The 26,418-nt window shown below is 39.1% G+C and overlaps 2 protein-coding genes across 4 annotated transcripts; one reads left to right on the top strand and one right to left on the bottom strand.

Moving 5' to 3' along the window:
• Nucleotides 1-1,559: 1,559 nt before the first annotated feature.
• On the top strand, nucleotides 1,560-10,193 carry LOC113576941 (D-amino-acid oxidase). 2 transcript variants are annotated; one of them, XM_027009321.2, is made up of 12 exons: nucleotides 1,560-1,601; nucleotides 1,932-1,976; nucleotides 2,928-3,123; nucleotides 3,640-3,754; nucleotides 6,533-6,609; nucleotides 7,051-7,116; nucleotides 7,743-7,797; nucleotides 8,281-8,385; nucleotides 8,481-8,563; nucleotides 8,776-8,893; nucleotides 9,233-9,331; nucleotides 9,798-10,193. In XM_027009321.2, exons 3-12 carry the CDS (start codon nucleotides 2,930-2,932, stop codon nucleotides 9,918-9,920), a joined length of 1,035 nt encoding a protein of 344 aa, XP_026865122.2. In that variant the 5' UTR covers nucleotides 1,560-1,601; nucleotides 1,932-1,976; nucleotides 2,928-2,929; the 3' UTR covers nucleotides 9,921-10,193. The 2 variants fall into 2 exon arrangements, with proteins under 2 accessions (XP_026865122.2, XP_035382276.1); XM_035526383.1 differs by lacking the exon at nucleotides 1,560-1,601 and having other exon boundaries at nucleotides 1,734-1,976.
• A 762-nt stretch (nucleotides 10,194-10,955) lies between these two features.
• On the bottom strand, nucleotides 10,956-24,037 carry svopa (SV2 related protein a). Of its 2 annotated transcripts, none has more exons than XM_027009319.2 (16): nucleotides 23,850-24,037; nucleotides 21,153-21,316; nucleotides 18,532-18,617; nucleotides 18,200-18,298; nucleotides 17,923-17,994; nucleotides 17,651-17,775; nucleotides 17,412-17,475; nucleotides 16,736-16,861; nucleotides 16,515-16,643; nucleotides 15,790-15,863; nucleotides 15,542-15,618; nucleotides 15,258-15,362; nucleotides 15,060-15,171; nucleotides 13,985-14,066; nucleotides 12,891-12,980; nucleotides 10,956-12,393 (listed from the first exon to the last, which is right to left on the bottom strand). In XM_027009319.2, the coding sequence occupies exons 1-16, from the start codon at nucleotides 23,897-23,899 to the stop codon at nucleotides 12,178-12,180; spliced, it is 1,671 nt and encodes a 556-aa protein (XP_026865120.2). In that variant the 5' UTR covers nucleotides 23,900-24,037; the 3' UTR covers nucleotides 10,956-12,177. The 2 variants fall into 2 exon arrangements, with proteins under 2 accessions (XP_026865120.2, XP_026865121.2); XM_027009320.2 differs by having other exon boundaries at nucleotides 21,153-21,313.
• Between the last annotated feature and the right edge of the window lie 2,381 nt (nucleotides 24,038-26,418).

Here is a 26,418-nt window from a genome sequence, read left to right as displayed (position 1 = left end):
TATTGCATGGAACTAAACTCAACCTTCATCTTTTACAGGAAGACTCCCCATCAAGAAGTAAGCTATACACCAAAGCAACAATATTGGAAACATTTATTTTTTGATACACCATGTCAAATACTTTGAGAAGAAAATAACAGTAGAAACAGAAATATATGCCTTTAATATTTTTTTAATATTAAAGGTTTCTTTATGGACAGGCTCAAAATTCTGGTCACATACTACTGAACAACCAGTCCTACGACTGAATAAACCCAAATCTGTTAAATTCCATAGCTTTAAATGTGAAACTACCAAAATAAATGACTCATTTAAGATTTTTTGCCTAACTGTTCTGAGCCCCTGTAACAACTCTTCTCTTCATCTCTTCATATTTTTTAACAACTCAAGTTTTTTTGGATCTTTAATCTCTCTGGGCATGGATTTGGTCCTGGGGGGGACACACATTTGCTTTTGACAGACAGTGATGGCATTTCAGAACCACTGTATGCCTTTGGGCTTTCTTCTAGTGAAGGCAATACTGGCTCTAAGCTGCTCTGGGGGCTTCCTTGATCCATTGAACATTCCTCTAATTGAGCGGAAAACACAACTTTGAAATCTCAGGCTCATACGACAGCTCGTATGATTCTGAGGTGCTGTGACTTCCCCTCAGCCTTTTCTGGGTGGTCCTCAGGGCAGAGAACTTTCAGCTTCCTTTACCATTCAGTTTGAGTTGCTATGGTTATTTGTCAATCTCCACTTAGCTACCATTCTGGGATGAAATTGTAAAATGTAAGCAACAATTTCTAAAACTGGCATTTAAATGTTATACTAAACAGCGTGCATGTGCACACTGATACATTCTTACACAAATCACCTGCATCACGTTTGTGAGATGACTCGTGATATTAAAACTGCAAAATGGACTCGCTACTGGATCATATTTGCATCACATTTTGGCATAAGCTGTTCATCAGCTGTATATGATAAAGTCGAGAAGATGGAAAAAGCCAGATGGTTAGCTTACTGTTTTCAAAGCTCTTCTCCACTATTGTTTTTCCACACTACTGGTGCTGGCTGATGGCGACAACCCTAAGCATGTGCATATTGGGTAAAAAGCCACATGAATTCCAATCTGACTGTTCACATTCATGTCACATGGCCATGAATTGTATATGGGATCTATGACCACATACGAAAATGACTCAAATCTTGGATTGGATTTGCATATCTATGCAGGCCTGGGAAAAAATTTTAGATCTGTATCAAATTAAGGCAAAAAATCAGATTTGAGTCACTTGAGCCTGGTAATGTAATGTAGCCATAGTCCTCAATTAAAGTTCACTTTGTAATATATTGCATTCATCAGAAAGAATAGAAAAGCTGAGACAGAAGCACTTTTTATTGAGAGCTTGGATTCAGCTACAAACTACTGGGCATCTAAATTCAGGTCACATTATATTCAATAACCAATCTTACTACGGATCAAACCAAAGTCCACATATCTTGCAGGTGCACAATTGCACACTACAGGCCATATATTGCTGACTAGTGATAAACAGGGTACAGGGTGTAACTGTATAAAATGTAAAATGGCAGTGTTGTCTAACTTTGTGTGGGAGGTGAGTGGAATATAGCATGCTAACTTTATCAACAGTTAAATATTTAATTATTTGCCATGTTTTTTTTCTGCACCAATTTCTGACTAATGTGAAGGGTACAACATTACATGAGGTTAAAAATATGGAATGTTTTGTTCTTATAGCAGGGACTGTTAAAAAAAATACATACACTGTGCACTATTTCTCTGCACCGTCATGCAACGTTTGACAGAACCCTGCTTTAGCAAGTGACGTTCTAATAAGAAGGAATTACGAAGAGCGCTTGAATGCGTCGCATTTAGTCGCTATTTTGATTTCTCTTTACGTAACACTTATTTACTTTCTCTGCAGCATAGCTTTGAGTTCTGTCGTTCACAGAAGAGCAACAAAATTTGGGTAAGTACTTTTGTTTTCAAAAATGTACAGGTTCTTTCACTGCGTCACAGCTTTGCAAGTTCCTTTACATTAAAAAGTCGTCACTTGTATTTCGGTGTAAAAACCTCATTCACGCACGCTAAATTATTTTATAGAAGTCTCTCGTTGATTAAGTGGGTCACAATTTAAGGGAATTACTACGATTAAGTCATTACAGCAGATTATATGAAGCAAAATGCCAGAAGTAGTGAGCGTAAGCTCAAGTAGGTGGGGCATTAAAGCACATAATTTATTTATTTTAAAATGATTTAACGTGATGCAATAAAAGGTGCAGATTGTATAACTGGCCAGATAAGAGTCTATTATTTATATATATATATATATATATATATATATATATATATATATATATATATATATATATATATATATAATAGACACGAAAGTAACTGTCCAGATGTGAAGCTCATTTTCACGCTTCTCTGTATGGTACTGTTGCACCAAATCCCATTGCAAGAGCACGCTCTGTTATTCTTTAACCTCCCTCAATTCAAGAGTATACTCTGGTATTCTTTAACCTCTTTAAGCTGATAACCATCACATTAATTCTGGGTCATGGTGTCAATATAAGCAGTGTTGCAAAATGTCTGAAAATACATTTTCCAATTTTGGGATTTAACTCACATACACTTTGGCCCAAATAGTGTCTACAGTCTAGATCTCAAAACTTGACAAAGTTGTCAGGATGTGTATGTATAGAGTGACCAGTTGCCCTGAGCTTTTTGAAGTAATGTGTCACTAGGCCACGTATCTAGCCAGTCTATCGCAAAGTAATGTAGCTAACATTTGCAAGCAAGTAGTTATTTTTCTAGGACCAGACACTCCTCTAAAAAGGAGAAGTGCATGTGTTTAGCTCAGTTAATGTTGATTTTTATTGTGTAAACAGTTTGTGTTGCATTTTTTGTGTTTCAGCCATGCGGGTGGCAGTGATCGGTGCGGGGGTCATCGGTTTGTCTGTGGCCCAGAGCATTTACCAGCATTACCACGACAAAGTCAGTCCGTTGGCTATAGAGATCTATGCAGATGTCTTCACCCCGCTCACAACCAGTGACGGCGCAGCAGGTCTCTGGCAGCCATACCTCTATGACAGGGGCAACATCCAGGAAACGTGAGCATCATGTAACACTCGTCATGGCAACACTCATCATGGTAACATTAATCATTCATTTCAGTGGAAAAACATCATTAGGCTCAAAATGTCTTACAGGCTGCGCCCTGCACAGTTTTGTTCTCCCTGTCTTACACCTAACATAAGACACAAGCCTATAATGTCATAAAATGGTCTGGGCCTACAGACATGAATTATAATCTATGAGATGGTATTCCATAAAAGGAGAGGTTTGTCTTGGAGCAGATTATGCAAGGAAAAGTGTTATTTAGGGAAAGTGTCTGGAGTGTCAAACAAGAAGTGGTGGCAGTATGAATGGTTTATAAATGGCTTTAAACAGTGCACTAGTAAATGAAAGAAAATTGAATGGGTTTGTACTCATGTGCCCTGAATTGCAAAGCACATGTTTCTCACAGAGCTTCAGGAATCTGCAATGCTAATTAGTCTTGACTGGTTTTGTGCCTTTGCAGAACCTGCTGGAACTTGTATCTTACTTTTTTTTCTGTCGTTTTCCAGGAAATGGAACAAAGAAACATTTGACTATCTTCTGAGCTTCCTCAACTCTCCTGAGTCAGTTAACATGGGCATATTCCTCCAGTCAGGCTACAACCTCTGTACCGAGCATGTACTAGTAAGAGATTTTTCTTTTACATTTTTTTATGTACAGCATGTGCTAAATATATGACCCTTTTGGTGATGAGCCCAGATATTGCCACATATACTGCCACATAAAGGAGAAATACTGCCAAAGACACACACACACACACTCACACACACACACACACACACACACACACACACACACACACACACACACACACACACACACACACACACACACACACACACACACACACACACACACACACACACACACACCACTGTTCCATTAGGGCACCTTACTTGAAAATGAGTGGTCAAATAGTTACAAGCCATTGAATCATGGTGTGTCTTATTGCTTTGCATCAGAACGCTAGAACATTGGTAGTGAAACAATTACTACAAGATTAAAGTTCAGAATGTCAGTTTTAATTCATGGATAGATGCCTCTAGTCTGTTTGCTTTGTAAGGTCTCAAAAGCATGCCCTTTTTATGTTCCTGCTGGTTTTAGGGCCTTTAAGATTCAGTCTTGTCTTCAGTAAGTGAAATGCATGTTCACTGGGGTTCAGAGTGAAATTCGACTTTTTGGCCTGCACAGACACCGTAGTTGTTTTTCCAGTTTGTTTTAAGATTTGGTCCTGTTGGAAGATGAAGCATCAGCCTACCATCCTAACTAAATTCAATTTAATTACAGTAACTGACCTCACGCTTTATCTCTCTGTAATAGATACAGCTATTTTATTGGTGTATTTTATAGTTGTACAATTACAGACTGTAGACCAAGTAGACAAAGTCTGTAACTGTAGACTTGTAAAGCATTTACATTTATCAGATCTATACATCTGTGCCTCCAACCTGCATAACATTTGTGATCTATTCAACAGTTGTCTTGTGTGGTCTGCTAGGTCATATGTTCTTGCAGAGCTTACCAGTGCTTTCCAGCTTCATGACAAATGTGTGAAAGTATATCTTTTGTTATGTCTCCGATGGATTTATTTGCTCTCTTGTGAATGAACCAATAATGGAATGTAGGACTGTTGCAATGTCATAGTCACTGTTGGTCGTGATGTATGATTGTTCAGTTATGTTGACAATGTAAGTGAATTTATGATAAAGTTCTTTAAAATGTTATCATAAATATGGGATTATGGAATTATTGAAATAGAATGGCACCTTAAACCAACACACTCCAAATCTGTATGTAGTTTTCCCTCAAAATATATTTCTGTCCTTGCTTCTCCCCTACGTGGTAGATAATGTTGTAGGGAAGTAAAGGAGAAGGTGCTGTTTAACAAAATGACATTAGAACGATAAAGATGAAGCAACAAATTCCTTATAGAATGATGTCTTGGCAGCAATGACATCAGAGGAGAACATTGCTAGAAGACAATGATAGGAGATCAATGTCCTCCTGTGATTTCCTCCACTTCCATTCAGCTGCTGTTAATTCTCTCCAGTTGCTATGTAGCACATCTGACAACCAAGGAACTGGGCAAGAAGACTTTCTTGGTATGGAAGATAGATGGCAGAGGAGGTCAGTGGATGAAGAAAGTGAAAAGAAGAAAATATTGATGGCAGATTCAAGTGCTAGAGAGGAAGATGAGTCAAGGTGTAGTAGGGATTTTAGGATGATGAAGCTTGGGTAGAAGAAGAGATGGCATGGAAGTTGAGGCAGATGGGAGAGGGGTATGAGCAGTGCATTATTGGTGGGCTGGGGAGGTCAGAGTAGAAGGATAGTAAGTGATGGACTGAGAAATGGAACGGAGTTACACTGATGTGAAGGTCCAAGGGAAGGTTGGCTGAAGACCAGGTCCAGAATATTGGCATCTTTGAGTTGGAGAGCAGTTGTTGAAGGTAGCTACATTTAAGTAATCTTTACATGTAAACACATTCAGTACCTCAAGGGTAGACTACCCATACTGTTCTCTTTGTGACACTATGGTAGGGGTCCGCAATAGTCCAACAGCATCACACAGAGTGCTTCTGTAGCCATGATTGACGATTTCTTGATCCTCCTCCTCGATGACCGATGGGGCACAATGGATAATGCAGACACTAAACTTGCACTTGTGTTTTGCTCCCTCTCTACACCTGTGACGTAACTCAATGGATTGATCTTGTAAAGGGAATTTGACAAATGGAATGCATGAGCCTAGTTTACGAAAAGGTCACAAACTCTGGAAAGAAACAGGACACTTTTATTCTAAATCGGAGAGTGAATTGTTCAAATTGATGTACGTTTCCCATCTCATCCGTCTTGTAGCATGTATGCATGTGCCTGCACCATATTCTTATTTGTAGTTGTTTAAAAAAACAAAACAAAACAAAAACAAACAAATTAAAGTGTAAAAAATGTTTGTACCTTTTCAAAACACTGTGATATCCAAATACATGACAATTTGTAAATAATAAAAAATCTGGTGTTTCTCATAAGCAGTTTATAGGCTATGTTCTATGTTTTGTGTGTTTCAGTTATATAAACCATTAAATTACACATGTGCTTTTTGGTGCATTAAGCTAGCACTGCTAATCACATCATGACATGGTATAATATAAAAATGGCTGCATGGCCATTCTGTAGTTGTTTGGGCTTGAATTATTAATCACAATAAAATTATGCCATTCTTGATATGATCCCTCAGTTTCCATCAGTTTGCAAATTGTCAATTCGTACAGAAATACTATAAATACTATCAATATTTTTATAGTACATTCACACATGAATATTTGAAACTGGTACACCCTGATGCAGTGTTGCACAGCTGGCAAAGAAGGACTATGAATAAAAATGATGTCTCTACCTCTGTAGGAGCCCTCATTTAAAGACATTGTCCTGGGATTTCGTGAGCTCACCCAACGAGAGCTTGATATGTTCCCAGGATACAGGTACTGACACACACTATCAGTGTTTAATTAAAATTTGCATTCATTTAAGCCATTATTACAGCATGGCCAGGATTCATTAAGATTTAATTAAATAATGCAGAATTTACTGCACTTTTTACAGATTCAATTTGATTTGCTTTCATTCTGAGTAGTTTTTTTGTGTGTGTGTGTGTGTGTGAGATTGCATATGACTGTTGTTTTAAAGCTTGGTTTGCGTGGTAGATATTTTTTGGGGCTAATCAGGTTTGTATGACCATTATTAATAACTGTGATGTCGTCATCTTTAATCAACAATGATCCTGCAGTGGCCGTCAGCAATTTAAAAAAATGTTATGACAATTTAAAAATATTTATTTACAATCTATTAATGTCAGATTTGAATTAAATGACAAAATGATCCTTAATGTCATGATCACTTCTCTAATGATATGTTCTTCTTAGATTTGGTTGGTTTAATACTGCTCTAATGGTGGAAGGGAAGACCTACCTGCCCTGGCTTATGAACTGGTGAGGGGTTCTCAGTGCCACCCAAACATGCCCCGCTGCAAAGATATTTAGCCTATTTAGGACCTTTGAATTGCCCCACAGAAAAAGTGGGGACAAAACACAAGATACAACCAATAGTGCTATAATAATATCTCTTGTACATTAGAATGTGTTCTATATTAGTTTGTACGGTTTATAAAAGACCAATAAATGGAACTACTGAAGTTCATGAAGTCACACTTTGTGGGCAGCAAACCTAAAGCGTTTTCTTCAGCTTTTAGAATAGTCTGTGCTTGACTTTAGAGATAAACAGGTGCAAAAATGAACTCCGATAGATGGCATAATTCTGTGGCATAATCTAAAATTGTCATTAACTTTAACTTTAATTGACAAACCTCTGAATGCTATAAAAAAGGTGTTTAAAGTTTAATGCTGGAGGGGTCCATTAACACTGTTATTTGGGTATATATAGACAGCAGTTTTGTTACATTCCTGTATAAAAAACAAAAGAACTACTACATAAATGTACTCAGACATGTCAAATTTACCAAAATGTTTTATAGAGGCATATTCTTCTGTCTGCTTACAGCTGTGGCCCTAATCAACTTAATGTCACCTTCTGTCTCTTTGCTTTTTCTCTTGTGCAGGTTGACACAAAGAGGCATCAAGTTTCACCACAGAAAAATTAATTCATTTAAAGAGGTTAACACATTTGTCTTTATAGTTGCTTAAAATAGTTAAATTATTATCTAAAGACATCCCGACTTCTTTAACTGTACTCTCTAGGAACAAGTAGAGTCACTAAAGAATTAGCTGCACTCAGAACGACCTTGTAATGCATTAAACGATTTCAATTGTTTTTTGATACCAAATCCCAAACAGTAAAACCTTTTTGTCACTCCCTTCCCATAAAGGTTATGAGATATCATGGAATTCTTTGATGAATGTGGATGAAAATATCCTAAACCTTACATAACAACTCACTCATTCCCACTGTCCTTTCATACTGATCCTCTAAAGTGTTTATATAGTTTATCAATAGGAGTTGTTTATTTATACACACAGTAGTGACAATCATAAAATTTTACTATGAATATATGTTCCACTCAGAACCTCGGCTAAGACAGTGCGGCTGGCAGAACCAGTGTTTTTCCTGACTTGTGCATTTCTTCTGATGACAAGTAGCTGGCTGACAGTGGAGCAGATGTCATCATCAACTGCTCTGGAGTCCGATCAGGTGAACTACAACATGACCCTGAGCTCACTCCAGGCCGAGGGCAGATCATTAAGGTCAGAGTTGATATGTTGGTAAGGGTACTCATGGTCAGAATCATAGACAGAGGTGGTTTAATACTCTCAGCCTTTATCTTCTTCACTCTCATTAGGTGGATGCACCTTGGCTTAAGCACTGGATTCTGACGCACAATTTCCAAGAGGGAATTTACTGTTCACCTTATATCATCCCAGGGTAAGTTTTCCTTTTCTTACTGAAAATGCTAGTGTGGCTCACTGAAAACTTGTAGCCAACAGCAAGCAGGTCTTATATGCATAATTCTACATGCTAATAGCCTTGATTAATTGGTGAAGATAACCTTCTCCTTTAAGATCGGTACCACAGAGACAGTATTTTTGCTGACAGAAATTATATACTAAACAGGCCTCATTAATATACTTGTTCAGGAGTCGTCTTGTGACTGTCGGTGGAACTTTCCAGAAGGGAAACTGGAGTCATTGGAACAATTCTATTGACCATAAAAAAATCTGGGAGAAAGCCTGTGAACTGGAGCCCAGCCTAAAGGTAAGGCAGTTATAGTAGACTTGATCTCTCTGTGGAATGGCTTCTTATAGAGGGTGTGTTGAGTTCAGAGTTTGCAAGAATGCTTGATGTCTTTTTTTTTGGTTTGGTGGTTTTTCAAGGAGTCAGTGAGTCAGAGACTATTGTACATAATTTGGCATAAATTCCACAATGCACACTAGTTTATCTCAAGGCAAATATTGTCCAGTATGAGAAGAGTTAAGGAATATCTCTGTATTTGCTATATTTGCTTTTAAATTCAAATTTGTTTTGTGATCTACTCACCTGTCTTTTTGTTTTGAATTTGAAGTGAATCAGTAGATGTTTGCTTCTCTTTCTCAGCATGCACGTATTGTGGAGGACTGGACTGGTCTTAGGCCTGCACGCAATAAAGTGAGGTTAGAGAGGGAGACCCTGCAGTCTGGAGCAAAAACATTTGAGGTGAGTTCTACACACACAGCATCGGAGACAGTACATTTACATTGTGCATCTGGTTGGCATGTTAAAAATCTGGGATTTCAACCTGCTGTTACCATTTATTTGTTGAGATAAATACATTTTCACCTAATTATAAGGTTGAACAACAGATGTTTTTCTTTGTTTTTACCCATTATGCTATAAAGATTCAACCATTCTTAATACGAATGAAGCAAAGCAGACAGCAGAAAACGGAAGAAGAATTATAAAATTGCATTTATGCTGGAAATGTGGATCTTTTCATCTAATGGCAACACTGTGGAACCATCTAAATGTGTATTACTTTAACTGTGAGGTTAATTTACATGCGCTTCCAGTATGACGCATACATGTGAAATGACATGGCTGTAGAGCCAGGCAGTAGTTTTAATCTACAGATGGGTCTGACACTGTGTTTCTCTAACCTCTTGCTGGCCCTCTCCTTTTTCAGGTCATCCATAACTACGGCCATGGAGGTTATGGTCTGACCATCCATCGCGGCTGTGCAGAGGAGGCTGCCAGGCTGTTTGGAGAGATCCTGCAGCCCAAATCCAAACCTAAATCTCGACTCTAATCCAAGGTTTAAGACTATCACCCTAATTTATCTTTAAATCTTCTACTAGAAAAAAAAAACCTTCATGAGAGGAGAACCAGAGATCCATAAATCAAACTGTATTTGTGCAAAATGGTCATTTTTTTAAAAGTAATCCTTTTTTTTTTTTTTACTTCTAATCCTACATTTTTGCCCTCCGAATCATGTTTGAAAGTTTTTTTTCAAATACACATGATCAAATGACATACTGTACTAATGATACAACAGTTGAAATTAAAATGGCAGGAACTCTTTCTTTTGTTGAAATATTTTATTGTAGATGCATATGTTGATCCAGTGTGGTGCTGGAGATCTGTACACACAGAAACATAACTCCGCACTAAATTGAAAAGGCAGGCATGAAAACATCCACACCCACATTGCACAAGGGTGGGAGTCAAAACTGTCATCTGAAGAGGTCATTCAACAAGGTGAATTCATTTCTAGTGAAATCCAGTTAATTTTCAACTCGTATACCAAATGTGCTGAACTGAGATGGCACCGAAAGAATCGATGCCACCCGTGCACAGCTTCACACTATACCCTGACCTTTAAATTGACTCGGCAATGAACCCTAATCCCAGAAACAAAGCTCCTCTCCATTGTACAGATACAAGTGAAAGACGGTGACGGTAATGAAATAAACCAAGTAATCTGTGATGAAAGAAGGGGAGACTTCTATGACGGTTGGGGATGGACCTACCACGCCTCTTCTGTCTGAATGTGTTGAGGGTTAGGGTTAAAACAATGGCAGCTTTGATTCTTAATTATTTAGTTGAGAAATGTGTATCATATTGAACAATTTCCTGTATTGTCCTCCTGTATTATATGTGCAAATAAAATGATAAATATAATAGAAAAAAATAAATATATATATATATATATATATATATATATATATATATATATATATATATATAAAATAGAACTCGGCAGTAAGTATTCTGTAACATGCTAATTTTATATATATATATATATATATATATATATATATATATATATATATATATATATATATATATATATATATATATATATTGCCTTGACTTGGCTGAAGCCATAATTTTACTGCTATAGGATTCTCTCTGGGTTTTCAAAGGATGCTTAACTTTAATAAGCAATGACTAGTGTGCGTTCATATTCATTATTGAAATGACTGTGGGTGGCTTGCTGCTAATTGGAGACACCATGCTAATGTGTTGACCTGTCTGGCAGAGCAAGCCCACTAAATGGGACCTGAGGTCTGTGAGAGGTGCTCTCTGACAGGGTAGAATGTTGAAAACGATAGCAGATATGACATTCACGACATGCTTCGATCCATAGACGGAAACTAATGAAGGGAGTGTGAACAACAAGGTTTCTGTGGTGGACTGCGAGATTTAATTTGAAAGAGACATTTTTGTGGTGTTTTTTGTTTTTTTGGTGTGGGCAGGTGATGTGTGGTGAGGCTCTTTTATGTAGTTAAATAAACACCAGAAATCATGATTTTACACATGTTGTAAGTCGTTCATTTATCGCCCAGCAGCTTCACTTCTGCACGTTAATTTATTTACACATCCCTCCATCCAAACTAAGTCTCCTTCAGAAAAAATAGTGGAAAGGTCAACAGTAGGACTAATGTAGGGCCTACCTACTGGTTACAGAGAGAGCCATTTAAAACAACAGTGGAGGCAGCTATGTTCCAGGGCACTTAGCCTATCAGTCTCTGACTTATGAGACCATGTGAGACAGTAATTCCACAACCCTCACCTCCCTCCCAAATAAGCTACCATGGTCAACAGTGAATGCAGGGTAATGGGGAGCAGTATTAGCAAAACCTTATTTGCTGGCCCCTAAGAGTATTTTTTCATAACACTAGCTTTTTTGGTGAAGTATTCCTTTAATGGTGAATATTATGAACAGTGGGTGGCTGTGAACTCAGGCTGTTGTCTGAAGTAATACTAACATGGGTGGATCACTGCCAAGGAGCTTGTCATATATCCTGCACCATTGTTTTGTACAGTCCAGATACACTGGCCCAGTGTAGAGAAGGTTGCTCAGACACCATTACTGGCCGTCTGTCCTGGATCCATGCTCCGCCCTTGAGTCACATGACTAACGAGACCACCTTTGCCGACTGACTCTTTCTTCACACATACCCAAAACCATAATATGAACATTCCTCCCCCCACAACCTTTGACCATTTCACCATTTCTCTTTCCTGTCTGTGCTCCAGCTGTCTTTCGTCTACCGCCTGCCTCAGTCTTGTGATCCGGAGCTGGAGCGGTGAGTACTGTCCGGGCTGGGGCTAGTGGCTCGGCCCATCATCTCCTGACCCCACTCCACTCTGTGGCTGGACTCCTGCAGACCGCGGCCCGTCGTCTCGATGGGCAGTGCGCAGGACGCGGCGGCAGCGAGCAGGCAGCAGCAGCAGTACACGGATAGCGTCAGGTACACGGACGACTCCAGCATCACCTGCAGGGCAGAGCAGGAAGCGAGAAGCTCAGGTACACCCTGTAACCCATGATTGCCACTCCACCTTTGCCAGAGGCACTGACCGTTAGTGGGTCAGGCAGTATGCAGTGATAAAACCGTTCGTACAACCCATCAAACCCAAAAGTTATGTTGATGACTGCAATTAATTTGACACGTTCATTCTAGATTATTCCAAAGATGATTCCACTTTATAATTTGTGGAAATTCATTGTTGGGTTAACATATATCTAACCACATGCTGAGAAAGGTATAATAGAGAACAAATATTTTAGATTAACCGAGTGAGAAAACCTTGCAGGATTTGACCCTCGACTAGGAGGCGATGTTGTGCTGTTTCTGTAAAATGGCCCTGATATAGTTTAGCCTAGGCTGACCTTTACTGAAATCAAGACACATGCTGTAAATCCATCATCTAGCTTGCAGAAGTATTCGCATTTGTCAGTGTGAAAGAAGGCCAGTAGCTCTAGCTACAGCACCTGTGCCACAAAGGGGGTGATGAGTGCTCCCACACGGGCCATACCACTGCTTGTACCCAGACCAAGGGCTCTTGTCGCTGTTGGATACACCTGGGGAAGGAGGGATGGAGGAAGGAGGAGAGAGAGAGAGAGAGAGAGAGAGAGAGAGAGAGAGAGAGAGAGAGAGAGAGAGAGAGAGAGAGAGAGAGAGAGAGAGAGATTTACATTACACTAAGCAGGACATAAAATATCAATATCCCAGCTGGCACTCTTTAAACTGTAAAAGGTTTGACTATACAGTAAAGTAAAATAGTTTTAAAAAAAAGAAATAGAATGCTATTTCAATTAAACAGAATGCAAAGTTTTCAAAAAATTTTTAAATGTGCTATTGGTGGTGTTTTAAATGTGTAACCAGGAAACATACCTGGAGTACCCCAAATATTCAATGAGTGGACTTGAACTATCAACCTGTATAGTATGCTGATGTCATATCTCAATGAATGAGTGCTGAGTACTGTGCTTTATATGAAGAGCAAGAAGTAATATGTATATAAATACATATATATGTCTCTGCATTTACAAAACAAGAACAGGTATGTATAGTAAGAAAGGACACCTGTTTAAGCTTAGTTTAACGTACCCTCTAGAATTATTAGGGTCCTTAATTAACATAAGTAAACATTCTGGATTAAATAAATTTTAATGTTTTTTTTTCTTTTCTTTTTTTTGAGAAAATTATATATCTTAACTATGAAACCACTTGTCACTGAAAGACTGTGCTGATACATTTACCCGTTTCTTACCCATCTTTACCCAGCATGGCAATAATTCTAGAGGACACTGCACTTAATGACAATTAACAATACTAACTATACTGCGATACAACTAATTAACTTTGCTGTGCTATATATATATATATATATATATATATATATGCAACAGCATCATGTCAGAACTGCCTACAGGTGGCACTGTGTGTAATTGGGTCTTATCCTTAGTAAGAAATTCCACTTAGCCAAAATTGAAACTATGGATAAAACATTAATAGTGTAATATAACTGAAGCTTATGTTAGCATCGTGACATCAGTCTTAGGGTGTTTGGGCAACCCCTCACCTCCGGTGTATAAACGTAAGCTGCCTGAAAGCCTCCAGCGATGAATGCTCTCGCAATGAAGATCAGAATGGTTAAAGAGGTCCTGGAACAGAGATAAGCACATTACACACTGCTACATTACACACACCTACAACATTACACACATCTACATCATTACATACTCCTACATCATTACACACTCCTGCATCACACACTCCTACAAAATTACACACTCCTACATTACACACACCTACATTACACACAACTACATCACTACACATGCCTACAGCATTACACACATCTACAGTATTACACACTCCTACAACATTACACACACCTACAACATTACATACACCTGCAGCGTCAGGTACACCCAGTGTTACATATAGCATTACATACTCGTTATACACACTACATTATGTACACCTAGAGCACTATATTACATTATGCACACCTGTACGTTATGTTATGTACACCTATAGCATTATATACATCTACAGTATTACATTCTCCTACAGTATTATGTATTCCCGTAACATTTCTTACTCCTTCAGTGTTACATACACCTACAGCATTGTGCATACCTACAACATTACATACAGCGTTACATACATCTCCAATGCAGTAACCACTGCTTCCATTGCTCTTCCTGTTCAGTATTTTGCCAATTGAATCATTAAAGCATTGCACAAATTGATAAAAAAGAAAAGACATTCTGGCAAAACATCACAGCTAAGATGATAATGTGTGTTGCCAAGAGCCTAAATATATCAGCAGAAGCACTAGGGGGGCGGTTCCTGGCCCTGGACTCACTGCTGTAACTCTGTCCCTTCTACTGGTCAGTTCACTATAACCCACAGTAGAGGCAGGAGAAAAAATATATATATATTACCTCACATTCAGTTATCTCCTAATTTAGCAAAAATCAACATTTCGCAGTTGACACATCCATTTAGAGTAAAAAAAAGCATTAATCAGACATTGCAAGCACCATCCTGCCAGTTTCTATATAAAAACATCACGAGGGGGAGGGAGAGTACGAGCAAGAAAACTTAGAAGGGCAAAAGGGAGCGTGGGAGGAACACTCCATCTCTACCTGCCTACACAGGCATAGAGCGGCATGATGCAGATCGAGAAGACGAGGAAGCACAGCGCCATCGTCTTCTTCCTCCCCAGCCTGTCGATAACCCACAGGGTCACAAGAAGACCTGCGATGATCAGCAAACAAATGTCTTTCAGTGGCTGTTGAATGGTGTGGATAGCTAGGGTGACTGCGTCGAGACAGAGAAATTACCTGGGAATTCAGAGAGTGTAGTCCAGAGCAAGTCTTTGTAATCATCCGGATTGAGATATTTGCACTCAAGGTTACAGCTTGGCTCAGTCTTACTACCTTTGGCCTCTAGGGGGAGACAAAAAAACTCATTTGACTCATTTTGATTTTACTCATCTGACTGCTCATTTAAAATAAACAGGACTGGTAACGGAAAATATTAAAATTACAAAAATATTAATTAATTTCCCAGGAAGAGCAGGTTTGTATGATGTTGCATCAGTTGTAAATCGCATGGGATGACTTACCTCCACAGGCCCCGCCCTCCTGAAAAAGCTCTGTGGTCAGTAGTACAAGTCCATAGTAGGAGAAAGCATTAGAGAACCTGGAACAAGCGAAACAAAAGAATCAGGGTTCGGGGGTCCCTGTGGATGGGCACTGAAGACTGCGGCTGAAGACCTGGTGTGTACAGCACCACTCAGTTTAGTAAATGCATATGTTTGTGATTTGTCATGTAGAGGACTGTGAGAGGATCAGAGAGTGGTGCACTCCTCACCATATGAACCAGAGCAGAACTGTAGTCCAGCGGACGTGTGGTAAGAACAGGTCCTTTATCTTCCCTCTGTCCTCCTGACAACACACACACACACACACACACACACACACACACACACACACACACACTTCTGGGCTCTACTCTAACACACAACATTTAAAATTACTAGAGCAAGACCTTAGCCACATTACCTTACTAATCATCTATTACAATTCCTGATTTTCAACACTTACACAGTTTTCATAATTTCAGCTCCAAACTTTTTTTTTAAAAAAAAGCTTCCATAGTCAAGTCAAGTCAAATTTATTTATATAGCACTTTTTACAACAGCCATTGTTACAAAGCAGCTTTACAAATGTCAGAGTCCAAGCCCCAGTGAGCAAGCCAAGGGTGACTGTGGCAAGGAAAAACTCCCTAGAGCATGAGGAAGAACCCTTGATCTTATAAATAGTATTCTTGAACATCATGCATAGTTTTTTACCTATGGATTACTACACATGGTCATAACAAAGGCTGGGACTATCTGGGACTCAAACCTGGGTTTGACAGGAGGTACATGTGAGCTCTGACCACTGGACCAAAGAACCAGATGCCTGGCACAGCAGCCAGAGAGCACCCATTTACCCTTCCTAAGTGACGGTCTTCGTCACGTCGGCATAAAGATGGAGCCTCAGTTCAGTTAGTTTGAACAGAGCAGAATGTGATGTGGAGATGTTATACACTACCTGCCTGGCCACTATGAGCTTGCCCAGTGGCATTGGGACCCTGTTCTCCATGGCAATGCGTTTGAGTGTGTTCAGAGCCTTCTCCTTGTCCCCAGTCAGAACGTCATAACGGGCACTCTCTGGCAGCCACTGCATATAACACACACGTTAGAAACATGAGGACCCGGCGGCAAACAAGGGGGAGAATTTCGGGAGGGTGTGTCTGTGTGTGTAAAACATACGAAGCAGAGGAGGGCGAAGATGAAGAGTGGGATGGTGGACAGGGTGAGCAGCCAACGCCAGCCCAGTGTGGGCATCACCAGGATCGCAAGCAGCACTTCAAACACTGTGCCCAGAGCCCAGAAAATCTACACACACGCACGCACACACACACGCACGCACACACGCACGCACGCAAACACGCACGCATGCACACACACGCACGCACGCACGCACGCACACAAACACACACACACACACACATACACACACACACGCACGCGCACGCACGCAAGCCCGCCCGCACACACACACACACGCAAACACACACACATACACACACGCACGCACACACACGCACACACACATGCACACACGCACGCACACACACACACACGCATGCACACGCACGCACGCACGCACGCACACACACGTACACACACACGCATGCACATACACACGCACGCACGCACGCACGCACGCACACACGCACGCGCATGCATGCACACACACACACGCACACACACACACACACGCATGCACATACACACACACGCACGCACGCACACACACGCACACACAGGCATACACAGGCATACAAAGTAAGTATTTAACACAATGCAAACATGACAGAAAAGACACATATCACAACCCAGATAACTCATACTTGAATGGCACTCATATGCTTAATTCTGATACCTCAATCAGCAGAATGCACGTGGCTCGGGATTTCATGGGGAGAAACTCGGCATACAGTGTCACTCTACAAATGACAAAAAAAAACAAAAACACATTAAGGATGACTATAGGTGGATCCATGCCACAGGAAGGATTCTAATACTCAAACATGACTCAAAAATAAGGAGATTTCATAACATTTAAGGGGCAGCTTGACAGCATTAATGATATCAGGAAATTTTCTATTGACCGCCACGTACGACTGAGGAGCTCCTCCGATCCCAAAGCCGACCAAGGCTCGAAGGAACAGGATCCATCCATAAACAGGAGCGAATGCGCTGAGGATCCCATAGAAGAGAGTCCACAGGACACTCATTTTCAGACCCTGGAAAACACACACACACACACACACAGAATACATGTACATGCACATACATACATTTTATAACAAACTGTGAACTGCATACATATGTGCGTCTATTCTATAATATTGCTTATGACAGATCATTTAAAATATCTTGCTAATACTTACAGTTTTTCGCCCGTACCTATCAGATATGTTCCCCCATAATGAAGAGCTGATCATCATTCCAATAAATACAACCTACAGCAAAGAGAGAGAGAAAGAGAAAGAAAGAGAGAGTGGAGAGAAGACCACACAGACAGAGAGTAAAACAAACACAGACAGTAAGCAGCTTCATTTATTATTGCAGAAAACCATTTCTCCCTTCAGCGAGGGTTTTCCTAGTAGCACTGCATGTGCCTCAGGGAGGAAGTGGCTGTTTTGGGTGGTGCTGTTGTAGTAGTACCGACGTGAGCAGCGCCACCTCCCAGCTGGGCAGCCTCCACTCACAGTGCAGCTGCGGCGCCAGGACACTGAGAATCATCATCTCCATGGCATCCGCCATCTGCGCGCACACACAATAAAAAAAAAACAACAAAAAAAAAACGCCGGGTTAAGGTCAGTGGTGAGGGGCATATGCCCACCCTCACTACTGCACTGTCAACACCAACATTTAATACTGCAGAGCAATGGCAAGCACTAGCGCGGACGCCAGCTTCCGCATAGAGCACCATTAAGCCATTTCCTGTCAGTTGTCCAAGTGAATGTTTGAGCTCGGGGTGCAGAGTGGGGCTTTACCCAGGAGAGGCCTGTGATGATGGAGAGCTTCCACTGAAACATGCCTAAGCCAATGGCCTCCACGGCATCCTCCACCATGAACGTATCTACGGCCGGATGACAGCATGCACACAGATGAAGCATTAGTGCATACGCAGCAGAAACACATGCTAATGGATAGATACATCAACACAGAATTTGTATGGAATTTCAAAACTCATTTCAATGAACTGTGATAATAAAACTATGCACAAATATCAAAGTATTGACCGGATTTAATGTGATTTTAACAGCAAGTAGCAAGTACACGTTTCTTCATTAATAAATGTGGATTGACTGATTTTACCATGTGGATTTTATCATTTGTGTGATATGTGGTACTGGCGTATTTTAACTCGTTTGCATATGACTGTCACGGTTGGGCCCTCCTATCATCCGTGTTCCATGGTTTCCTTGTCATGTTTCTTCCTCCATTCTCTTCCAGTCCTTGTTTTGCTTTTGACCGTTCATGATTTGCACCTGTGCCTTGTTTGGTGTTTATCGGTTCATGTATTTAAACCCTGTCTTGTGGCCTTTGGCTTGGTGGCTCATTGAATGTATGCTGGGATGTTTTTGAAAGCCTGTGTCCAGATGGCTGTGAGTTGAACTGTTGTTTTTGTTAAATCATGTCTGTTTATGTAATTCCTAGCTTCTTTGTAATAGCCTACTTTCCCTGTTTGCCTTTGTGTGTTTTTCTTTGTTTGTAATGTATCCCTGTAATCTCTGTATTGGCTCAATGACCCTGGACCATTATAACGACTCTGAATCTGGATCTGCCCTAATAAATCTCACTCTTCTCCACACTTGCGCCCGCGTCCTTACCGCTCACTGTTACAATAACATTAGCAATTCATAAAAACAATGCCACCTGAACCTGTCTGATGTTAAATGTCCCGGTAAGAAACTGATGTGTCTAACAGCATTTGATCACACATGAAGGAAAACATAATTCTGCACACACCCCCATTTAGCTAACTGTCAAATTTATTTAAAACATTTCTGGTGTGTTTGAACAAACTGTTTTGTCTGTTTGATGGCAAACTTTGAAACTGAAATAACAGGAGTACACGAAGAGGAAGATAACCTGCTTAAGAAGGATCAGAATGCCACAAACATTTGCAATGAATAGTGCAAATTTAGGTGTTATAGAGGAAGAATGTTAAGATTTTGCTGCTCTGCCATAATTTAGAAAAAGTATTAAATTAATCTTAGTGAAGGCTACAAACGGGTCACATTTTTTTATAACTTGGTTTAGTCTGTCTTGATGTGGGTTTTAAATATGCAAGGCCTCATTTACATGTCAGTTTTGATTGGCTTTCACCTTCGGGCACAAGTGAATTAACTGCAATGGTAAGGTGACAACGGTGAGCTAATTATTGCCACGGTAACATTTATTACACATTTTGCCTTTTCCTTTCGCGGTCGGGTTTTATGAATCGGCCCTATGTCATTGCTTTAAAGTGTTTCATATTTATCTATCACTTCACAGATGGAAGTAATGTATAGTTTCAAGTTTAAAGATGATATCTTTATATGATCAGTTGATCATATCTTCATTGAATTAACTGTAATTTTACCTGTGTATCAAGCTTATCAAATTAGTCCCACTTTTTAGAAGATAGTGGATTTGTTTATTCCTTGGTTGAGGATAGGTATTAACTTTACGCTGGCTCAGGCTGGCTATATACTGGGAGTTGAAATTTGCAGTACAGACTACAAGCTGATTAGCACAATGCAAAGTTTGCATGCAATGTGCTGACATTGTGGACTGATTTAATCATCCTTAATCTGTGGAAACCTGCATCCCTATATACTGTTCACTCAAAACTGAAAGCAAAATGCCATTTATGGTGTATTTCATTTTCTAAGGGGACACACATGGATGTCAAATACACACTAAGCACTGCACGAGGTTTTTTTTTTTTATCAGATTTGTCTTTTTGATAGACTTTTTAATCATATTTACTTTTAACAAAAGTGGCATAATGCTGCATATTGTCATGTAAACATCTCTGAAGTTCTCTAAAATATGTGGGAACAGCAATATCAAAATCAATGAAACGGGCAATGTGTAATAGTGCTGTCAGTAGCATGGTCTATTTATTTATTTTGTTTGTTTATATTAAAATAATATATAATGAGCTACTGTATATTATGCTTTTGCCCAAATAGCACTTACTATTCAGTGAACTGATAATGTTGCCTTGTTTTTGGCTTAGTATTTGTTTAAGGTAACTTTAATGCTAAAGCTGTTGCTTTTAGAAAAGGAGACTCAAGTATCAGTTGTGATCCTTGTACAAAAGAATAGTGTCTAGTTTACCAATTTAAAGTGATATCCCATGAACAACCGGGAATTTAAATTCATGTCTTTTTGGTTTAGTTAAGCATTTGAATTAGTGGCAAGAGTCAGTTGGAGTCATGCAAAGCTCAAATACATCATTCTTAAGTGGTTTCTAGTCATTTACTTGGGTAAAGAATGTGTTAGGTTGGCCTTAATCAAGCAAAGACAAATGTCTAATGGGGCAAACCTGGCTTTTTTTTTTTTTTTCTACGCTGTTTCTTTACACCTAGTCAATGAAACGGTAAACAGGACAAGGCTGTACCGTCAGTGGGGTTGGCGAACTCTCGGGGTACCGGCGCTCCATCTTCCAGAGCTGCAAACCCCGTGTCCGTGGGTTCTCCCTCTGCCTGCACCATCTGATCCCTCGTCCTACAGTCATCCTCTGAACGACTGCTCTGACCGGTATGCCGAAACTTCACCACACTGCTAAAGAGACAGGAAAACGGACACACCATCAAGAATTTAGGTCACATGATCCAACAAATCTCAGTCAACAGTTGTTCAAAATGGTTTGTATGTTGTAATGCATGTAGCTTTTTGGTTTTGTCCAGTAAATGTATTTATTTCAACCCTCCCAGCACCTGACAAACACAAATATCCTCTGTTCCTTGTGGTGACGTATTCTTTCATTATTTACAGGAAGACCATCAGCTTTCAATGACTTATTCTGTCAAGAGCAAGGCAACTGCAAAATAAGCCATCAACTGCCTCCTTTCTCTACAGTATTCTGCCATTATTTATCAGCCCTCAGCATTCAATGATTCATCCCCCTGAAAATATTAACTGCCAGCATATAAATTAGCACAAACTTCTGGGGGGAGAGAACAACTACAGAACTGCATTGGCTCAGAACGAGTCTGTTACCAAGGTGACAAGAGAACTGCCTGTCTGGGCAAAATTGTGTTCAGATCAGGCAGACAGGAAAGGGAGAGTAGCCTGAGATGTAATATGTGAAGAAAAGCTTCTCGCCTCTATTGTTATGGAGAGGGGGAAGGTTCACTAGGCCTTTATGTAATGGCCCTAATGTCCTGGCACATGTAAGGAAAACCTTAACTTGTGTATAAGTGCATTCTCAAGGAGCCGGGCTCTATCCTACAACCACAATAACAAAGGCCTATAATCTTCAGACCAATAACCAAGTGGTCATCCTAGATAGTCATCTGCTCTGCCCCAAACCTAAAAGAGCACACAGCTAACTGAGGTCTCTTGATGACCTAGTATTTTAGATTAGATTTGAAATTGGAACTTCTGAAATATTAATTAGCTAGACCAGATGAGTTAGGTTAAAGTTGGAACCAAACTCTGCAGCTAGAAAGATCCAGGAGACTCACTTTTCCAGAAAAAGGAAGAAAAGTTAATAAATATCTAAAAATTGATTCACAGTTCTTTTCTACTGATCTGACACAAGAGGAAGACCTCTATAAATAGTTTGGTGCTAATGCCTGTAATTATTGTAATTCACATGCAAGGTTTTTGAGGGGCACCCAATTATCCACTGATCTAAGACCAGTTTGATGGAGCAGGAGAGCACTGTGTCTAATAACTGTAATCACGGTGCTCATTGTCATTTTGTTCGAAGAAAGCACTCATGCAGAGACAGGCAATGTAATTACACAGACACCTTCATTTAGCCCCATTTACAGTACAACTGCCTTGATCAATCAAGCAGCACTGCTACAACAGTGAGCTTGAATGCAGCTAACAGCAAGGCTGGGAATTCTAACAGAACAAAATGGGAGGAAATGCAAACAGACTCACAGGTCTAGCCTGACAACTATCAAGCCCTTCATGACATGACATGTGAGCTGGTTAGGCAAAACAGCCTGAAGTGACAACTTCATTCAAGCATAGTATTAGACACAGTACAAACACAGACCCTGTCTGTTAATACCAAGAATAGTATTGCAAATTTCCTCCCAATGAACCAACCACTTAATCACATAGTCAGTGACATTTCCACACTTTTGACTGTGACATAACAAGGATCTGATCTCCTGCACTGGTGGTCTCGTCTCTCTGAACTTCCAAATCACAAACATGGCTCTTCATTGCTCATTTCTAAGCTATAGCCACTCTACCTATCCAGACCAAATGGTGAAAGTACTGATATCTGGCTAGTCTCAGACAGACTTCTTAGTTAACAATCCAGTTAACGCTGAGTTTTAGATTAAACTACAAACTGAATCTGATAACTTCCTTAACAAAACCATATTCATGTTGGATTGAACAGTTTTTATGTGGGATTCAACCTGTGGAAAAATAGCTTTAATAATACATGTTGAGGTCAACATGCAGTTTTAGGGATATTACATAACAAAACCAAACAAAAATAATCATGTAAAGAAGCATAGTCTGTAGGTTAATTCTACTATTAAGACAGCACAAGAACTGAATTAAGCGCTCTGTATAGCACTGCTTAATATATGGACTACGTAGCGTCTGTAATGGGTACATACAGCTTCGTCAAAATGACGATGAATAAGAGTTTGCTCACGACAAAAAAAACCACTTAAGCGCCGCCTATTTCGGATCTTACAATCATTCCATATTGATGAAAAGCCCTGTAGACGCAGGGGTCGTTTTCCTGCGTTGTTTACAAAGCAGACTAACTCCTTCCCATACGCCTGCGTATATGCCGTTTCTTCATATAAATAATAAAAAAATAAATAAATAAAAACGCTCTACAGCTCATATATATATATATATATATATATATATATATATATATATATATATATATATATATATATATATATATATATAAAAACGATTGTCGAATGAAATTATTTGCTGGAAATATAGATGAGAAGCGTCTATAAGCGTTAATCAGACATTTATGAAATAAATATATAACCTCTCATGATATGAACAGTGAAATAGCAACGCCTTTTGGTGAAAATGCATTTAAAAATGGCTCACGTAGGTTCAAATGAATGAAAAACATAAACTATACACTCACGGTAGCTGCCTCAACTGGAACAAATCATCGTCCATTATTATTCTGTTCATCGGGGTCCCAGTTTCTTTGTTTCATTGCCGTTACATTGTTAGCGATCCGTGATTTCAGCACCATGGGCTTGTGGACAGCGGACAGCTCAGTTGTGGGCCATAGGCACAGCGTCTACAGCGGTAGGGGCGGAGTGAACTGCAACGATGACCAGTCCTGTTGAAACCATGCAAGGGTCGAAACCCCCACGCAGATCTGACGTAGGATGATTAGATAATAGGCAAATAGAACATGTAGTCCTAATCCACCTAGACTTGGACTAGTAAATAAACATCAGTGAACCTGACCCGTTACAAAACCGTCATCTTTTAAGTGCAATGGAATATTTAATTCATAAATTAATCATTTAGTTCATAAAAATGCAGTAGCATAACAAACTGAAAACTCAGGGCAGGAAAGGGGACAACTTGACTTAAAAAAAGACTTGTAAAAATGGGTAGGAAAAATTATTTCAGGCAAAATTTGAGATCTCAAAAATGTAGAAACATTATAAAAAAGTCCTCACAATTCAGTAAATAGCACATTAGATTGTTATATTATTGTTTTGTTTGTTACTCAAAGGGTGATTCAAACTACAGTGAAAGAAAATGTCCACATGCAGTATCAGACATTTAATGAAAGTAGATCAGACAAATGTATTCTGCTGCCAGATCTACGCAATCCCTTCCAGCATCCCAGTAAAGAGCCCATGACAGTTACCTTTATGCAATCCCTTCAGTATCCATGAACCACACAAATTGACCTATATCTTCAAGGCTTACAACTGGTTCCATCACAAAAGGTGACAGAACAGGTTTCTTACAAGAAGAAAAAAAAATGTATGAAAAAAAAGATTTTTAAACCTTTCATTTTCTAGTCTGTTGACATCAGGTGAACAGCCTGAATGTTAGTGAAAGACACAAAAGACTAAATAAATAAATAAATAAATAAATATACACACACACACACACACATATATATATATATATATATATATATATATATATATATATACACACACACATATATACATATATATATATATACATATACATACATATACACACACATACATACATATATATACATACATACTACATACACACACACACACACACACACACATATATATATATATATATATATTCTGAAATATTCATCTCAGTTGGTAGTGAATAGGGAACAGAGCACAAAGTCCTTACAGCCATAATTATCACATAACTATAATATAAAAGCAACAATTGTCTTCAATAGACAAATAACACAAAAAAGTTTTTGAAGTTTTCAAAATTATTTTGGCCATAACTCATACACAATTGTATTTAATAATAGATATGAAATCAGATCACAAACCTACCAATTTTGTATTATTTCTTTTACACAATGGTTGAAAAATTACTGACAAACTCAAATTTGTTGCTACCCAGGAAAAAAAAAGCAGTGCTTCAGAGCAAAAGCTGCCGTTTCTTGCCAGCCGTGTGGTCGTGGCTATGTGCTGGTATTGGCAGTGTTGGTCATCTATCAGAACAGTGTGATCAATGGTCAGGCTAAAATGTCTGTCAGGGAGGCGAGAGCTGGGCTCTCTGAGGAAATCATTAAAATAGATGAAAAAAGAAGTTGGGCGGGTTCATGTCACAGGAATACTCTACATGTCTTTTTAATCTTACACAAAATAAAGCTGTCCTTCTCTTTCTATATCATTGTAACCACACACACAAAAGCTTTTAAATAACTTTCTAAGCTATTTATATATTTATTAGTTCTTTAGGTTACATGGTGAGATATACATTCATGAATGCTAAAAACACAAGTATGTCAACAGATATTTAAAAGTAAATAATGTTAAAATAAATAAATAAATTAAAAATTAAAAGCTACTCATTTTAAAACAAAAATATTCCTTGCCACCATCACTCATGGCTTGCTCAGTGGGGGCTTGGGCTTGGACATTTGTAAATCTGCTTTGTGACATCTGTTGCAATAACCACTATATAAATTAATTTTGATTTGGGCTGCCAGATTTTAAAACAAAATGTGAAATGTTTACATAATTAGTGAACAAAAATAAATAAATCCTAATGTTAATCAAAGACGAATACTTCCTCTTTCTGGAGTGCATTAGTATTCTGGCTGCAGCATTTAAAAACATAAGACTAATCAATTTTTAAATGGAGGTATCTCCATTTTTAGATTTAGTTTCATGTTTCTGGTTTGCATGTGGAACTCAGTCGATTTAGTTTTATCTGCCTACTGAGTCCAAAGAGGAGACTTCATCTCTACATGGGATCTGCTTCACTGTAGAATATATGCAATGCCTAGATTATGAGAAATACCATGAACCTAAACCAAATGGCAACTTTATTGGACACACATATTTGAGGTGAATTTTACATTTGTTGCCATCAGCCACACTCAGCCATCCTCTCAGTTCCATCAGCGTCTGACCAAAGAACCACCGCTGACCAGATGTTATTTGGATGGTGAACCATTCTCAGTACATCAAACATTAATGTTACCACTGTCTGTCATAAAACTCAGAATT

The sequence above is a fragment of the Electrophorus electricus genome, chromosome 5 (assembly GCF_013358815.1).
Source record: "Electrophorus electricus isolate fEleEle1 chromosome 5, fEleEle1.pri, whole genome shotgun sequence".
In the NCBI taxonomy this organism is placed as follows: domain Eukaryota; kingdom Metazoa; phylum Chordata; class Actinopteri; order Gymnotiformes; family Gymnotidae; genus Electrophorus; species Electrophorus electricus.
Note: the sequence above shows the minus strand (reverse complement) of the source record. Positions and strands in the feature narration are given on the sequence as shown.